Genomic DNA, 15,953 nt, shown 5'->3' on the forward strand with positions numbered 1-15,953 from the left:
GAGATATATTTTTTCATCTGTCAAGTAAATTGCTTGGGATAGCACCCGCGCACATTAAAATTTGTTCCTTTATCCTTGCTATCCAATCCCTCACAAAAAAGTTGCTACAGGAGAGGTAGGTAGAACCTAGATAATAATGGACCTTTTGTGCATTGCTAGGAGTTTGGATTCCACCTAGAATGGTGGGTCTCAAAGTGTAGTATCTATACCAACAGCATCAGCATCACTTGGGAGCTTATTAGAGATGTAAATTCTGAGTTTCCAAATCAGGAACTCTGATAGTGTGGGCCAGCACTCTGCTTTAACAAGCCCTCCAGGTGATTCTAATATGCACTAATGTTTGAGACTTGTTTCTTTACAAATGTGAGAATAATTGTGGCATTTTAAGCGAGAAAGGTACGTGAATGGGTTTAAATAATAGAAACCTTAATTAGTACAATTGAGTTGATGAGACGTAAGAGGGCTTCAAGACAGAAGATAGGGTGACTCGTTAGGGAGTTGTCTTGTTAAAATAGAAGGGATTCAAATCTGAACAGAAATAGTAGAAGCTATAATGAATAGGAGATGTTTTTTAATTATTTGGCTATCAGAATTAATGCAATTTTGAAGCTTAAGTGACAGTTTACGTCTTGGCCATCTCTATATCTGCAAAACTTTGGAAGCTCCATGCGTCACTAGAGGTTATCAATAAATGCTTTCCTTTGAGTGAATGAATCCAGGATATGTGCAATCCTACCTCTATTTAAGTGGTATAGATGGGTGTAATTTTTATTTGTAAGTTAAAACTTGTTCCTCTGTGTCTGGAAGATGAACAAGAGATGATGTTAGGGCTCCTTGGCCTTTGATATAGCAAGAAAAAAATAGACAGCATTAACTTGGAATTTTTCTTCCTATAACATTCTTTAGTTTGGTGTCTAATTATAGCAATTTGTCCAAATGTGAGTATTCTGGGGCTCATGAGAATCACTGAACCCAAGTTAACGGCACTTTGCTTTTCTTGCTAGGTATGAAGCAATGTATGACATATCCAGACAATCAATACCCAAATCGTAATCAAGGTCATTGCCTCTTAAAGACTGTGACCTTATTGGCCTACGAAGATCCTCTGGGGATGGTACTTGCCTGTGCAGCCCTTTGTCTGTCTGCCCTAAGATCTGTGGTTCTTAGGATTTTTCTGAAGTACAGGGACACCCTCACAGTCAAAGCTAATAACCAGTCTCTCAGTTACATCCTTCTCAAATGCCTCATCCTCTGCTTCCTGTGCTCCTTGCTCTTCAAGGGCCATCCCAACACTTCCACTTGCATCCTGCAACAAATGACATTGGAGTCATGTGGACTGTAGCTGTTTCCAGATTTTGGATAAAACCATCGCTGTAGTTCTGGCTTTCAAGATCACAACACCAGGGAGAAAGATAAGGCAGTGGATGCTGTCAGGGGCACATAATTCCATCATTCCCATCTGCTCATCGATTCAAGTGATTTTCTCCCTTTTGTTCACCTAGATGCACATTCTGAGCCTACGCTCCTTATCATGTGTGCAAAAAGGGCTCTGTCATCATTTCTACCTTTCCTTAGGATACTTGGGTTCCTTGGCCCTCGTGAGCTTCACCTTGGCTTCTCTGGCCAGCAGACTCCTGACAATTTCAGTGAAGCCAAGTACCTGACATTCAGCATTTTGGTGTTCTGTGGTGTCTGGATCACCTTTCTCCCCCGTATACAAGCACCAAGGGGAAGAGCATGGTAGCTGCAGAGATCTTTTCTATCTTGGCTTCCAGTGCTGGGCTACTACGATGCATCTTTGCCCCCAAGTGCTATAATATTCTGCTGAAGCCAGATAGGAACACCCTGCCAGGATTAAGTGGTAAAACAAACTCTCACAGAAAATAAATACAAGATTTTAATTCACGGACTTCATGAAACATTTAGAAAGCTTGAAAATTATATGATACCTTAAAGAGTTCTTGCCCCACATCCTGCCATGGGTAGCTACATGTTCTAACATCTTCTCCTGGTTTGGAATGTCACGGTTATTAGTATCAGATTCCTGTATATAAATCTGTGTTCTGGACTCACTGTTCTTTCATTGATTCTTTCCCTGAATGAATACCACACTGTTTTCACTTTCTCTATTTCAGAGCATGTTCTGACAGCTGATAGCACCTGTTCTTGCTTGCTGCTCTTTTTCAGTTATCTTGCGTTCATTCTTACAAATTTTCTCCTTGATTTGACTTTTAGAATTGTTTTGGCAAAGTCCATAATACACATTAAGAGATTCAGATTCAAATTTATTGAACTTAAAGACTAATTTTATTAAGAACTGACTTCTTTGCAATAAAATGTTTCCCATTCAAGAATGTGTTTTATCCCCATTTATCTCACCATTTTCACTTTATTTATCAATGTTTTATTCTATTTCGGACTGGTCATTTGGGTTGTTACATAGTGTATTGTTTGTCATACATTTCTGGAGGTTACTTGTTGCTTCCATTGATTTGTAAGTTGATTGTCTTGGACTTCTAAGCTGTGAAAAACAATAAAATGATTCTTTCTGCTCAAGCTTTATCCTTATTGCTTTCTTATTGCATTGGCAAGATTCTCTAGTACAATGTCCAACAGTAGTCATAATTGTGAGCTTTTATTGCTCTTGGTTTTAGTGGAAATGTTCCTAAAGATTTTATCTGTTAAAATTTAATCCCACAACTAGAAGGACATGCAACTATGATATGCAGCTGTGTACGGGGTTGGGGGGGGTTGGGGAGATAAAGCAGAAAAAAAAATTTATGTTGGTGGTACATTTCTGATCATACTTTTTTTAATATTTCATATGAACTTTATCTTTTTATTGAGGTAAAAGTGATTTATAGCATTATATAAATTTCAATTGTATCATTATATTTTGACTTCTATATAGGCTACCTTGTGTTCACCACCAAAAGTCGAGTTGCGATCCAAACAAATATCTCATTAATTATGAGAGTGCCCTGTCTGTGCTTTGTACATAAAATTTTTAAATGTGATAAAATACGCATAACAAAATTTACCATCTTAACCATTTTAATTGTATGATTCAGTACTTTTAAGTACTTTCACATTGTGTGCAACAAATTTTAGTCTTTTCATTTTCTGAAAATGAAACTCTGTACTCATGGAACAATTCCTCAAACCCTCCTTCCCCAGCCCCTGACAACCACTATTCTACTTTCTATCTCTATGAATTTTACTACTCTGTGCATCTCCTATAATTGGAATCATATAGTATGTGTCTTTTCACGGATGGCATATTGCACTTAGCATATTTTCCTCAAGGTTCATCCATGTTGTAGCATGTGTCAGAATAAGAACTTTGATAGTCTATTCTCTTAGCAGCTTTCAAATATTCAATATGGTATTTCGTGTTGTGTGTGTGCTTTTTGGTGAGGAAGATTGGCCCTGAGCTAACATCTGTTCCCAATATTTATCTTTTTTCGTTTTTCTTCCCAAAACCCCAGTACATTGTTGTATATTATGTCCTTCTACTTCTTCTACGTTGGACGCTACCTCAGCATGGCTTGATGAGCGGTACTAGGTCCATACCCAGGATCCAAACTGGTGAACCCTGGACCACCAAAGCGGAGCATGTGAACTTAACCACTATGCCCTCAGGCCAGCCCCCCAATATGGCATTGTTAACTATAGTCACAATGCTGTATATTGCATCCCCAGAATTTATTGATCTTACAACTGAAAGTTTCTAACTTTTGACCACCTTCACCCCCAGCTCTGGCAACCATCAATCTCTTCTCTGTATCTTTGAGTTCCATTTCTTTAGATTCCTCATATAAGTGAAATTGCACAGTATTTGTCTTTCTTTGTCTGGCTTATTTCACTTAATATAACACCCTCAAGGTCCATCCCTGTTGTCACAAATGTCAGAATTTCCTTCCTTTTTATGGCTGACTAATATCCCATTGTATATATATATATTACATTTTCTGTATCCATTCATCCATAGATGGACGCTTCAGTAGTTTCCATGTCTTGTCTATTATAAATAACACTACAGTGAACATGGGGATGCAGACATCTTTTCAAGATAGTGATTTCACTTCCTTTGAATATATACCCAGGAATAGAATTGCTGGATCATATGGTGATTCTATTTGTATTTTTTGAGGAATCTCCACTCTGTTTTCGATGGTGGATGTGCCAGTCTACATTCCCACCAACAGTGCGCATTGATTCTCTTTTTCCACATCCTCTCCAACACTTGTTATTTCTTGTCTTTTTAACAAGCCATTCTTCAGGCATGAGGTGGTATCTCATTGTAGTTTTCATTTGCATTTATCTGGGGTGTATTGCTATTGAGTTGTATGAGTTCTTTGTGTGTTTTTGATAGTAACTAATTTTCAGATTTATTATTTGAAAATATTTCTCTCATTTTCTAGGTTATCTTTTCATTTTGTTGGTGGTGTCACATGCTGTGCAGAAGTCCTTTAGTTTGATGTAGTCCCAGTTGTTTAGTTTTGCTTTTCTTGTTGCTTCTGCTTTTGGTATTAAGCCCAAAACATCATTATCAAGACTAATGTCCCAGAGCTTATCCCCTATGTTTTCTTCTAAAGATTTTATGGTTGCAGGTCTTACTTTTAAGTCTTTAATCCAATATGAGCTGATTTTTCCTAATCATATCCCTAAAGATTAGTGATGCTGCACATATTTTCATGTGGCTGTCGGCCATTTGTACAACTTGTTTGGAGAAATGTCTAGACAATTCCTTGATCATTTTTTAATCAGGTTGTTTTATTGCTGCTTTTGAGTTGTAGTCATTTTTATATATTTGGATATATATATCAGACAGTTGGTTTACAAATATTTTATCTCATTCCATAGGTGGTCTTTTCACTCTCCTGATTGTGTCCTGTGCTTAACAGAACTGTAAATTTTGATGTTGTCCAATTTATCTCTTTTTACTTCTGTGGCCTGTGTTTTTCTATCATATCCAAGAAATCAATGGGCAAATACAATGTCATAAACATTTTCTTCTATGATTTCTTCTATCAGTTTTGTAGTTTTAGCTATTACGTTTTACTTTTTGATACATTTTCAGTTATTTTTGTATATGGTGTAAAGTAAGCGTCCAACTTCATTCTTTTGCATGTCCAGTTTTCCTAGCACCATTTAGCGAAACAAACTGTCCTTTCCCTATTGAATGACCTTGCCCCCTTGTTGAAAATCATTTGCCCATATAGGTGAAGGTTCGTATTTGAGCTCTCTGTTCAGTTCCGTTTGTTGATATGCCTGTCTTTATGCCAGGGCTGCACTGTTTTGATCACCATGCTTTTGAATTAAAGTCTCGAAATCAGGAACTGGGAGTCCCACAGCTTTATTCTCTTTCAGGACTGTTTTGGCTATTTGAGGTCCCTTGATTCCATATGCATTTTAGGATAGGTTTTTCTTTCCTGAATAAATTCCAGTGGGATTCTGGTAAAGATTGCATTGATTCTGTAGGTCACTTTCAGTAGTATGGACATCATAATAACAGTAAGTGTTACAAACCTGAACCCGGAATATCTTCTCAGTTATTTATGTCTCCTTAATTTCTTTAAGCAGTGTTTTCTATTTTCTCTGGACAACTCTATCAATTCATTGGTTAAGTTAATTCCTAGATATTTTATACTTTTTGATTCTTTTTGTAAATGGAATGAATTTGGACCCTTACCTGACACAATATATACAAAAGTTAACTGAAAATATATCCAAAATCTAATGTAAGAGCCAAAATTGTAAAATGCTTAAGAAAATCTGGGGGTGAAGCTTCATGGTTTGCCAATGGCCTCTTGGATATGACACAAAAAGCACAGACAACAAAAGTAAAAGTAGATAAATTGGAATACATCAACATTTAAAAGTTCTGTTCATCAGAAGACACAACCAACAGAGGGAAAAGACAAACTATGGAATGAGATAAAATATTTGTGAACCATCCATTGGCTAAGCAGTTAATATCCAGAACATATAAACAATGATTACAATAACATAGTTTTATATCTCTTTTCAAAAGGAGCCCACATAAAAACTGTATTATTTACTTTGGCACATGCCAGAAATACACAAATAACCATCTGTACTCTTCACTTAGATTGTTTCATTCTCCAATGATTTTATAGGATTCCTGACAACGTCATAGTTGCGTGTGTCGAGGGAGAGGTAGCTGAGGAACAATCCCCTGTCTCTAACTGGGATTGTGAGCCGGCTGTGTATGCAACACCCTTGTGCCTTCAGAAACCACCCAGGCCCAGTTTCTGTAAATATTAATTCCCCCTGGTTGTGGAGTGTTACAGGGTAAATTCAACCTTAGGGCTAGGTGGTTGAGATGACACCCAACTCATGATCATTGGCTCACCTGGTTACAAAATGCCAAAAGCTGTTTCTCAAAGGGAAGATACTTACTTGTCAAAGAGAGTACAGCTGTGCTGTCAAACCTTAAGGGTCATTCTTCTGAAGAAGGTCCCAGGGCTTCCTGACATTTTTATCTAGGAGAGGTAGTATGATATAGAAATTTGTCCCTCATTTTGGCATCCCTCAGACTACTACACCTCAGGAAAGTTCATGGAGATATTAGCCCTCTGAATTTGACTGGTATTAATCCCTGAATATCTGACACAAAATGAGTCTTACAAAGTCATCAATTGTGTTATACATTTTTAGGTCTCTTCCCCTCTCTGAATGAGACTTCATTAATGTCATGGGGATAGTAAAGCAATCTATGTCCTGTCACTTATTTATCCATGTAACAAATACTCATTGATCACTTCTTTCATGTCAGGCTGTTTTATTGTCTCTGGTGAGACAATAGTAACCCAAACAAAGTCCTAGCCATCAGGGAGCTTACATTCTAGTAAAACAGACAAAAAATATAATATAACAATACAGTGCAAAATCATGCAAAGAAGGGTTACAACGTGGATGCAGGGGACAGAGAAGGGTGAGTGCCATTTGGATAGGTTACTCAGGGAAACACATTAGGGCAAGCTTACATTTAAAAAGAGATAAAAAGGAAATGAAACAGGGTCTACCACTTTCAAGACTTGATCTTGGGCTTCTCAGTGTCTAGAATGGTGAAAAATTAATGTTTGTTGTTTAACCCACCCAGTCTATGGTATTTTTGTAACAGCAGCCCGAATGGACTAAGGTAAGTACTCTATAGTGCTTGGAGGCCTGAGACCAAGTTAGAAGACTGGAATTGTGTGTTGACCACTTCATTTATGCAGCAGTCATCAGGGATATGGACCCTTGAAAACTCTTAGGGGCTTGCCCAGATCAATCCGAGGAGGTTATCCCATTCCTCTCTTACACTCAGAGCAACTGCAATTGCTGTCTTTAAGTGATAACATCTCTCCCCAGCACTCTCCTCAGAGCCTTCGCTACATTCTTATTCCAGAGAGTATACATTAAAGGATTCAGTGTGGGAGTAATGATACTATAGAACACAGAACCAACTTCGCCTTGCAATGGTGTGCGCTTGGACCTGGGCCTCATATATGAGAATATGTAGGCACCAAACCAGAGGGAAACCACAGTGAGGTGAGAGCTCCAAGTGGCAAAGGCATTTCTCTTACCCCCAGCTGAATGCATCTGAGTGACACTATGGAGGATGAAGATGCAGGATGTACAAATTGGAAAGATGGGGAGGAGGAGAAGCAGGACACTGCTGACGCACACAGTGGTCTCATAAGCAGTAATGTCTCCACGTACCAACTTCACAACAGCTGGAAACTCACAATAGAAAGGGTGGCTTTTTAGAGGCCCACAGAAACGGAAGTGCATCAAGGACACTGTGTGAAATAGGGAGTTTATGGATGATCCCAACCATGACATGACAGCCATCATCGGTCCCACCCTTCTGTTCATGAGAACAGTGTAATGCAGTGGATGACAGATGGCAACATAGCGGTCATAGGACATGAGAGCTAGGAGGAGACACTCCGCACCAGCCACAGACAAATAGAGGAAGTGCTGGGTCACACAGCCGGCAAAGGAGATGGACTTCTTGCCAGATAGGTAGTTGGTAGCCATCTTGGGGACGGTTGTGAAGACATACATCAGATCCATAACGGAGAGCTGGCTGAGCAGCAAGTACATGGGTGTATGAAGCGGGGGATCTGCACAGATGAGGAGAGTGGTGAGGGTGTTGCCACTCACTGCAATCAGGAAGACCATCAGGGTCAAGGAGAAAAGAAAAAGGTGGGTGAGGGAGTCATCAAAGAGACCTTCAAGGATGAAGTCTGCCAGAGAGGTCTGATTCCTCTGCCACATCTCCCCTTTCTGTGTCCCTTGGGAAACAGGAAGTGGAAAGGAAGAGCGACATCAGAAATACTGGGGTTCAGCATACCTCACAATATGACCTTTTGATCTACAAAAGAATCTTTGAAGAAAAATTTTTCTATTTCTAATTATACAACAGGTCAAATTGTTGAAGTAACCATTTAGAAAAAGTGAGAACTTCAAATTTCTCTTCACAAACATGGTCACTCTGAAATTCTAGAATCTTCTGGCCCCTTTAAGTGCCAAACTTCAAAACAATAGTCTCTCCTCATTAAGTAAGAAATATATAACCACCTATATATATAAGTACATATACACACAAATACACTTTTATAAAATATGTAAACACATATATACAGTTTCATATTTTTGTAAACATTTGTACTTTTATCCTTATGTATACAATAAATTTTCTATATATTATATTTATATGTATAAATAATACATGAATACTATTTTTGCTTATTATACCAGTCAAGGTTTAACCAGAGAAGCTGAACCACTAAGAAATTGATAGATACGTAGACATATACATTTAATAGATTGTATGGAAATTTGGCCCTGTGAAAGTGTGAAAGCTGGTTAAGCAGTCTGTGTGAGGCTGTTACCTTTGTGTCTGATGCTGGACATTGATAGGCCTTGTGGCAAGCAGTCACGAAGGGAAGATGGGTATGAAGTGTGGTAGATCAATTGCAGGCTGGAACCCACATGCTTCAGCTGTGACCCTGCAACGTGGACTGAAATTCATGTCCTTTCTTGCTGTCTCTGGAATTTGTGGTATGGCTATCTTGTGGAAGCTGGGGTCCTTCTTCATGAGGCTGAACACACACACCTGGCCCAGAAGTCACAGATGCTAAAGGAAGGTTGAGGGCAAGGTAGAGCCAATCTCAGGCCCAGATGCTGCTTCACAAGAGTGAGGTGAGGCAGCATATCACCAACTTTACGGTCTGTAAACAACACAGCAGCTGCTTCCCTTCAGCCTCGACATCTCCCTGAGAATCTTTCCTGTGGCTCCTCTTAGCCAGAAACACACAAACGTGGGAACTCTGGGAAATGTAGTTCATCCTAGCCACATTGACACATTACAAAGCGACCAGAGTCCATCCCATGTCAATTTGGTACACATACACATCTCCTTAAAGCACACTTAATCACAAAATAAACAGGACAAAGTCATCCTCCTGCCTAACATGGTATAACTATCCTGCATACAACCAAAATCATGCCAAACATTCATAAAAAACAGGGAAGAAATGCCCATTACTATTGTCCACAGAATGAGTCCTCCTATCCACGTGCTAACCTATTCTGTGGATGTCAGTTAGGACTCTTCCTCAGTCACTCCTGTTCATGCAAATGGACCCACAAACAAGGTAGCCATGGAAGACATGATGGAGGCTACACATGGACTCAGCAACATGGACTTCCACTCACCAAGTTCCACTGTTGGGTGCCCAACCTGCCAGCAACTGAGACCAAGATTGCATCCTTGATACGGTATTACTATCCAGGAGAACAGCCAGCTACTTGGTGGCAGAGTGGGTCAACTGGATAACTTTCATCGTGGAAGGGACAGTGCTTTGTTTTTATTACAATAGACGCTTACTCTGGATATAAATTTGCCTTCCTTGCATACAGTTGCTGCCAAAAAACCACCTGTGGACCTATAGAATGCTTTACTCACCATAGTGGTACTCCATGAAACATTGCTTCTGCCTAAGGAACTCATTTCACAGCAAATGAAGTGTGGGAATGGGCCCATGCTCATGGAATCCACTGGTCTTAGCATATTCTCCATCTTCCTAAAACAACTGGCTTAATATGATGGTGGAAAGGGCTTTTGAAGACTCGGTTATGGCAACAGCTGGTCGGAAACACCTCATATGGCTGGGACAATGTCCTCCAGGATGCAGTAAATCCTGTTAATCTGCATCTAATTTCTGATGCTGTTTCTTCCATCAATCAGTTTCTCGGGACCAGGCATCAATAGGTAAAAATGGGAATGAGTCCTCTCACTATAAAATTTATAATTATGATCCACCAGGAAAATCTTTGCTTCCTGTTTCTGCACTTTTAGGCTCTGCTGCGTTAGAGGTCTTTGTTCCAAAGGGAAGTATTTTTCTACCAGGTGACACAACAAGGATTTCATTTACTGATAATTGAGCCTGCTACCCTGCCACTTTTGGCTCCACATATCACTGAATCAACAAGCTAAGGAGGTACTATATACTGGCTGATGTGACCGATCCTGAGTAGCAAGGGGAAATTCAGTTGCTACTACACCATGGAGATAAGGAGGAGCATGTCTGCAATGCAGGAGATGTTCTAGGGAGCCTCTTTGTGATGAAAGTCAGGGGAAACCCATAACCACCCAATTCAGACAGGACTACTAAGGGCCCAGATCATTCCGGAATGAAGTTGGTGTCACCTCACCTGACAAGGAAGCTGACCAGCTGCACACTAAGGGAATATGAAATGGGGAGTGAATGAAGACAGCTGTAAACACCAGCCGTGCTCATGTGAGCTGCTGCAAAACAAAACTGTAACAGTACAGCCCTTTCTTCCTTGTTTTGATATGAACGTTTGGTTCACATATATTAACTAAATATTTTTGTCTTCATCCTCTCCATCATCACCTTTTCTAACATACGATATAACAAAATGGTTAGATTCATATCTCGGTATTTAAGTTATATGACATAAAAGGAGGGGTATGAATCAGATAGGAGTAAATGAATTTTGCCTAAAAACCTAAAAGGATTTTGTATCCTCTTATGGGGAAAGGCACAGTGTCTTTTATATCCTCTTCTTGAGAAAAGGTTAACATGTTTTTCATTGTACATGGAAAGCTTTATCATGTTAGGTGGAAGGAAAACTCAGTACTGTCTTTATTTGGAAGTTAAGAATAGTTTAAAGAAATATGAATAGGTGCCAGGTTGAAACATAATAAAGCCATTGTACTTATGTACTTAAAAACAAACAGGATATGTGTCCTAGGTAGACCTGAGAGCCTTCAAATTATAGATCAGGCTGATAAAACTAGGATTATAATATTTAATCAACCAAATCTCCCAATCAGCCCTGTATCTAATTCTCATATGCACACTTCTCAAAATGAGAGTTGGCAGCCATGGTGAAGCCTAGTGCAAAATACTAATCTACATTGATCCTCAAAATATCCACTCTATCCCTCTTTGTGTTTTTCCTCCTAAATGTTTCGCTAGCTCTCCATGCATTCCACACTATCTACTTAGTTTCTAAAGTGAAGAATTCAGAACAGAACGTATTCTTTAAAGTATAATTCGACCATAAGAAAGAAGTCACATGTATTAACTCTCTCCATATTAATGCAGCCTAGTATCATTATATTGGCTGTCACCTCACACTGTTATTTCAAATTCAGCTTCTTGTGGACTAAGGGCCCAAATCTTCCGCATTCCCCCTGATCGCTCCAGCCCTAACCAGACATCCACACATTTCCCTTTTACTAAAATATTCATATATTTCCTATCTCTTTCCTCATTTTTTCCCCCATTTTTCTCTGTAAATCTCTGTAGCGTAACTTTTCCATCATCTGATTCATGTCGTCTCTCTTTCTGCCCCAGGTAGCTTTTATAATAATTTCCCATTCCAATTTGCAGCTCTCAACTGGCTTTTTTTTCCTCTGCCTCATCAGGCAGCTTTCCTCATGAACTGACTAATATCACCTTCATATTTAAGGAATGAGGACATAAACTGACAATGTCAGAGTGTGCGCCAGTTTCTGAAAAGGATTTCATGGATACCTGAAACACCAACATTACCTTACCTGAAATTTCCTCTGCAGAGGCTTGTGGGCAGAACAAGTATAGAAGTGAAATAGAGAGGCCAGGATAGGCCCACGCTGACTCACACATTGGCTATTGGTCATCCAAACAAGTCTTTTCTGAGGTGCTCATCAGACTTCCTTCTCTAACCCTGGAACTCTCTTTTTACTGGTGGAATGGCATAGACTATATTGTCCTCCACAGTCAGCACTGATTATGCTAACTATCCTAGTGACAGACCATCATCAAGAGCAAGAGTGCATGTAATTCTGTAAGGCTCTGGCAAGGTATGCTCAGGTTTTGAGCTCCATCAGCACACGCCAGGATAGATTAAGTAACTGGACTTCCTTAACGTCTACTAGTTGGGTCTTTGAATCATGCAAATGCTTCTGCTGCCTCTAAACCTATATTTCAGATGCCTCTCCATTCCAAACTGGCCATGCAAGCTTAGGCAATAAGAATTTCAATTAATGTTACCTGATTAAGAAGCTACATCTAACACCAGCTTAATCATCAATGGGCCTAGAGTCAAAAGAAAATCTGTTTTGTGTTTTCTGCTATTTTGAATCGTTGAAGGCACTCTCTTCTTAGCTTTATACCCCCTTTTCTATTTAATAAAACCAGAATTTGCCTTTAGCACTGGTCTTTTTAGAATTAGCCCCTTCATGACTCCATGAATGTTTTCTTATCAGGAATGAGACTTGGTCTGAAACAAGGCAAATGTGAGGGAAGAGGAGTACTGTCTGTGAGAAATGAATCAAGCCATAGTCCAGAAGACCTATGATGATGTCACCTGAGGCAAATCAAAGACACTAAGTAGATGGCATCAGAGATTCCAACCCAGAGGACACATCCTGAATCTCTTCTGAAAACCATTACTCAAGATGCCAATTACACTTGTATGCACGGAGATGAGCATTCCCAAAGGGCTTTCCTGGACTCAGTCTGTAGAGGTCAGGAGAACTAGTTATCTCAATGAACGTGGCTCTGAAGACAACATGGGGACATCTTCTCTAAGGGTCAATTAACCGTGGAGAGAAATATTCCCTAGAGTCCCTGGCTTTTTTCCATCTTGGAACCAGGTTCTCTGTACTCTTTTTGTATCCAACACTTGTGAGAAGACAGTGAGAAAGATCTAGCCTCTATTACCCACAAGACACTTTTGAGGTTTCCCCATGTGCCATATCATAGAAGAGAAGTCAAGGAATGGAAGCAGGAAGTTACTGCTAGCATTCCTCACTCTCGCTGTTGGTCATACTCCAATTTTATACACTACATTAATATAACATGTGAAAAGATTTCAGATACAGAAGTAAAATAACATCATTAGCTATCAGGGAAATGCAAATCAAAACTACAAAGAGGGATCACCTCACTCTGGTCAGAATGGCTATAATTAACAAGACAGGAAACAACAAATATTGAAGAGGATGTGGAGAGAAGGGAGCGCTTGTTCACTGCTGGTGGGAGTGCAGACTGGTGCAGCCACTATGGAAAGCAGTATGGAGTTCCCTCAGAAAATTAAGGATAGATCTACCATATGATCCAGCTATCCCACTGCTGGGTATTTATCCAAGGAACTTGAAAACACAAAGGCACAAAGATACTGGCACCCCATGTTCGTTGCAGCGTTATACACAATAGCCAAGACTTGGAAGCAACCTAGGTGCCCATCAGGGGACGAATGGATAAAGAAGATGTGGTATTTATACACGATGGACTACTACTCAGCCATAAGAAAAGATGAAATCTGGCCATTTGTGACAACACGGATGGGTCTTAAGGGTATTATGCTGAGTTAAATAAGTCAGGGCGAGAAACTCAAATTCCATATTATCTCCCTCATAAGTAAAGGATAAAAACAATGACAAACAAACACATAGCATTGGAGATTGGATTGGTGGTTATCATAGGGGGAGGGGGCAGGGGGGAGGGCATAGGGGTGATGAGGCTCCCATGTGAGGTGATGGACTATAATTCATTTTCTGGTGGTGAACACGATGTAATCTACACAGAATTCGAAATATATTATGATGTACATCAGAAAATAAATAAATAATTAATTTTAAAAAAAGAAACGTGACAGCTGCATCATGGTAAAGTCAGTTGTTCTCTTTGTCTGTCCACTTTATGTTACACCTAGTGGGACATCAATTGACCAAAAAAGGACTCGCTGCAAAGAACACCAGAATGCCTGAGACTTCCGTGCATCTATACGTCAAAAGGTTGGTGGGCTAGAGCAATGGAACTAGGGAAGCAGCCCCCTCCCCCTCCGAAGGCAGTGGCAATACAAAATGTGTATGCTGCCAGCGGTGGTTCTGGTGTCCTAACCTGAGGAGCACAGCTGCATGCATCAGCAGCCTGAGGCTACAGGAGCAGGCATGGTGCTTGTTGCATAGCCCCTCTTTGTCCCAGCAGTGGTGGGTCGTGCACACGACCTGAGGCTTCAGGACACACAGCAGTGCCAGCGACCCAGCTCCCTCTCTCTCTCTCTGACAGTGGCTCTGGTGTTTCCAGCCGTGGGTACAGCATCCACAGCACAGATATCCACAGCAAGGGTGGTGGTGCTCTGACCTGAGATTTCAAAATGCTCACCAGCGCGGGCCAGTGACCAGAGACTGCAGGAAGAACAACCCCTACCCCACCCCCCACGATGGTGGGGGGCGCCCATGCCCTGACACTGCAGGCAACACAGCAGTGCCAGTGAACGAGCCCCCTCCGTTTCCCCAGGCAGCAATGACTCTGACCCTGGTCTTTCAACATCAAGGGCTGCATTCAAAATGCAGATACCACTGGCAGAGGCAGTGGTGCCCTGATGCGAGGTTTCAAAAATCACACTTACCCACAACAACAACCAGAGGCTACAGGAGGAGAAAAGGTACTTCTGGCTTCACACCTGCCCCTCCCACAGCAGTGTAAGGTAGCATCTTCAACCTGAGGTATCAGGAGCCACAGCAGAACTTGTGACACAGCCTCCAGCGGCAGCACCTCTGACATGGGCTCTACCACCATTGGGGGCTGCATACCGGACCCTGGGCCCATGCAACACCCATAAATCCAATGCCTCTAACCCATGTGTTTCTCTGGCAGTTCTCTTTGCCCAGGCAGAAATGCATCTGTCTTGGGTGGCTGTTCCAGTTACCTTTAGCTAGTTAACAAATTATCCTGAAACTTGGCAACTTGCAAGAATTGTTTTATTTTTCTCACTATTTTGTGGGTCAGGAGTTTGGGAAGGGTTTAGCTCGGCAGGTCTTCCGTGGGGACTCTCGTATTGTTGCCATCTGATGGTGTGCAGGCTGTGTCATCACCAGGCTAGACTGGGATGATCATCCAAGATGCCGTTTCTTCTTCTTGTCCTCTTTTAAGCCTATTTATTTTTATTTTTATTTTCAGTGATTATGAAGACACATATCTATTGAAGCTTCAGGTCATTAAGCCAATGCACTCCAAATTCATTTTCTCCTATGCTGGCTGTGTCCACCATTCCCTCATCCCCTCTAACTTAGTCTGTCTCTTTCCATTTGCCTTTTTCCCTTTAAAGTTGGAGAGAGGAATCAATTTTTCTTCCTTTGGTCTTACTTCCCTTCTGCTTTCACACACCTTTCCCTTCAGGACCTCACATTAGAACTCTCCACACACCTCTTCTCTTCCTGTGTGGCCAGAGCATAAGCGAGATGGGGGATACGAATCAACCTCTTTTGTTCTGGGTCCACTCCTTCCTGCCATAGGTGTTACTAGGAATATAGGGCAAGTGGTTTTCCTCAGGAATGCAATCTTTTCACAAGAGGGCAGTGCTTACAGGCTACAGAAAAATTTTCTCCTACAGAGTCATATATCTGCTAATGT

At 40.7% G+C, this 15,953-nt stretch overlaps 1 protein-coding gene across 2 annotated transcripts in view; it reads right to left on the reverse strand.

Moving 5' to 3' along the window:
- Positions 1-373: 373 nt before the first annotated feature.
- LOC138917415 (olfactory receptor 2AE1-like) overlaps positions 374-15,953 on the reverse strand; it is a 33,416-nt gene continuing 17,836 nt past the window's right edge. Inside the window, exons 1-2 of one of the 2 annotated variants that reach the window (XM_070233670.1) lie at positions 8,910-9,871; positions 374-8,309 (exon numbers count right to left, since the gene is read on the reverse strand). In XM_070233670.1, coding sequence (XP_070089771.1) covers positions 7,357-8,309; positions 8,910-8,931 — 975 coding nt within the window. In that variant the 5' untranslated portion in view covers positions 8,932-9,871 and the 3' untranslated portion in view covers positions 374-7,356. Of the gene's footprint in view, positions 8,310-8,909; positions 9,872-15,953 lie in introns of those variants that run through there. The other variant, XM_070233671.1, reaches the window with a different exon arrangement.

The sequence above is a fragment of the Equus caballus genome, chromosome 14, assembly GCF_041296265.1.
Source record: "Equus caballus isolate H_3958 breed thoroughbred chromosome 14, TB-T2T, whole genome shotgun sequence".
Classification (NCBI taxonomy): Eukaryota; Metazoa; Chordata; class Mammalia; order Perissodactyla; family Equidae; genus Equus; species Equus caballus.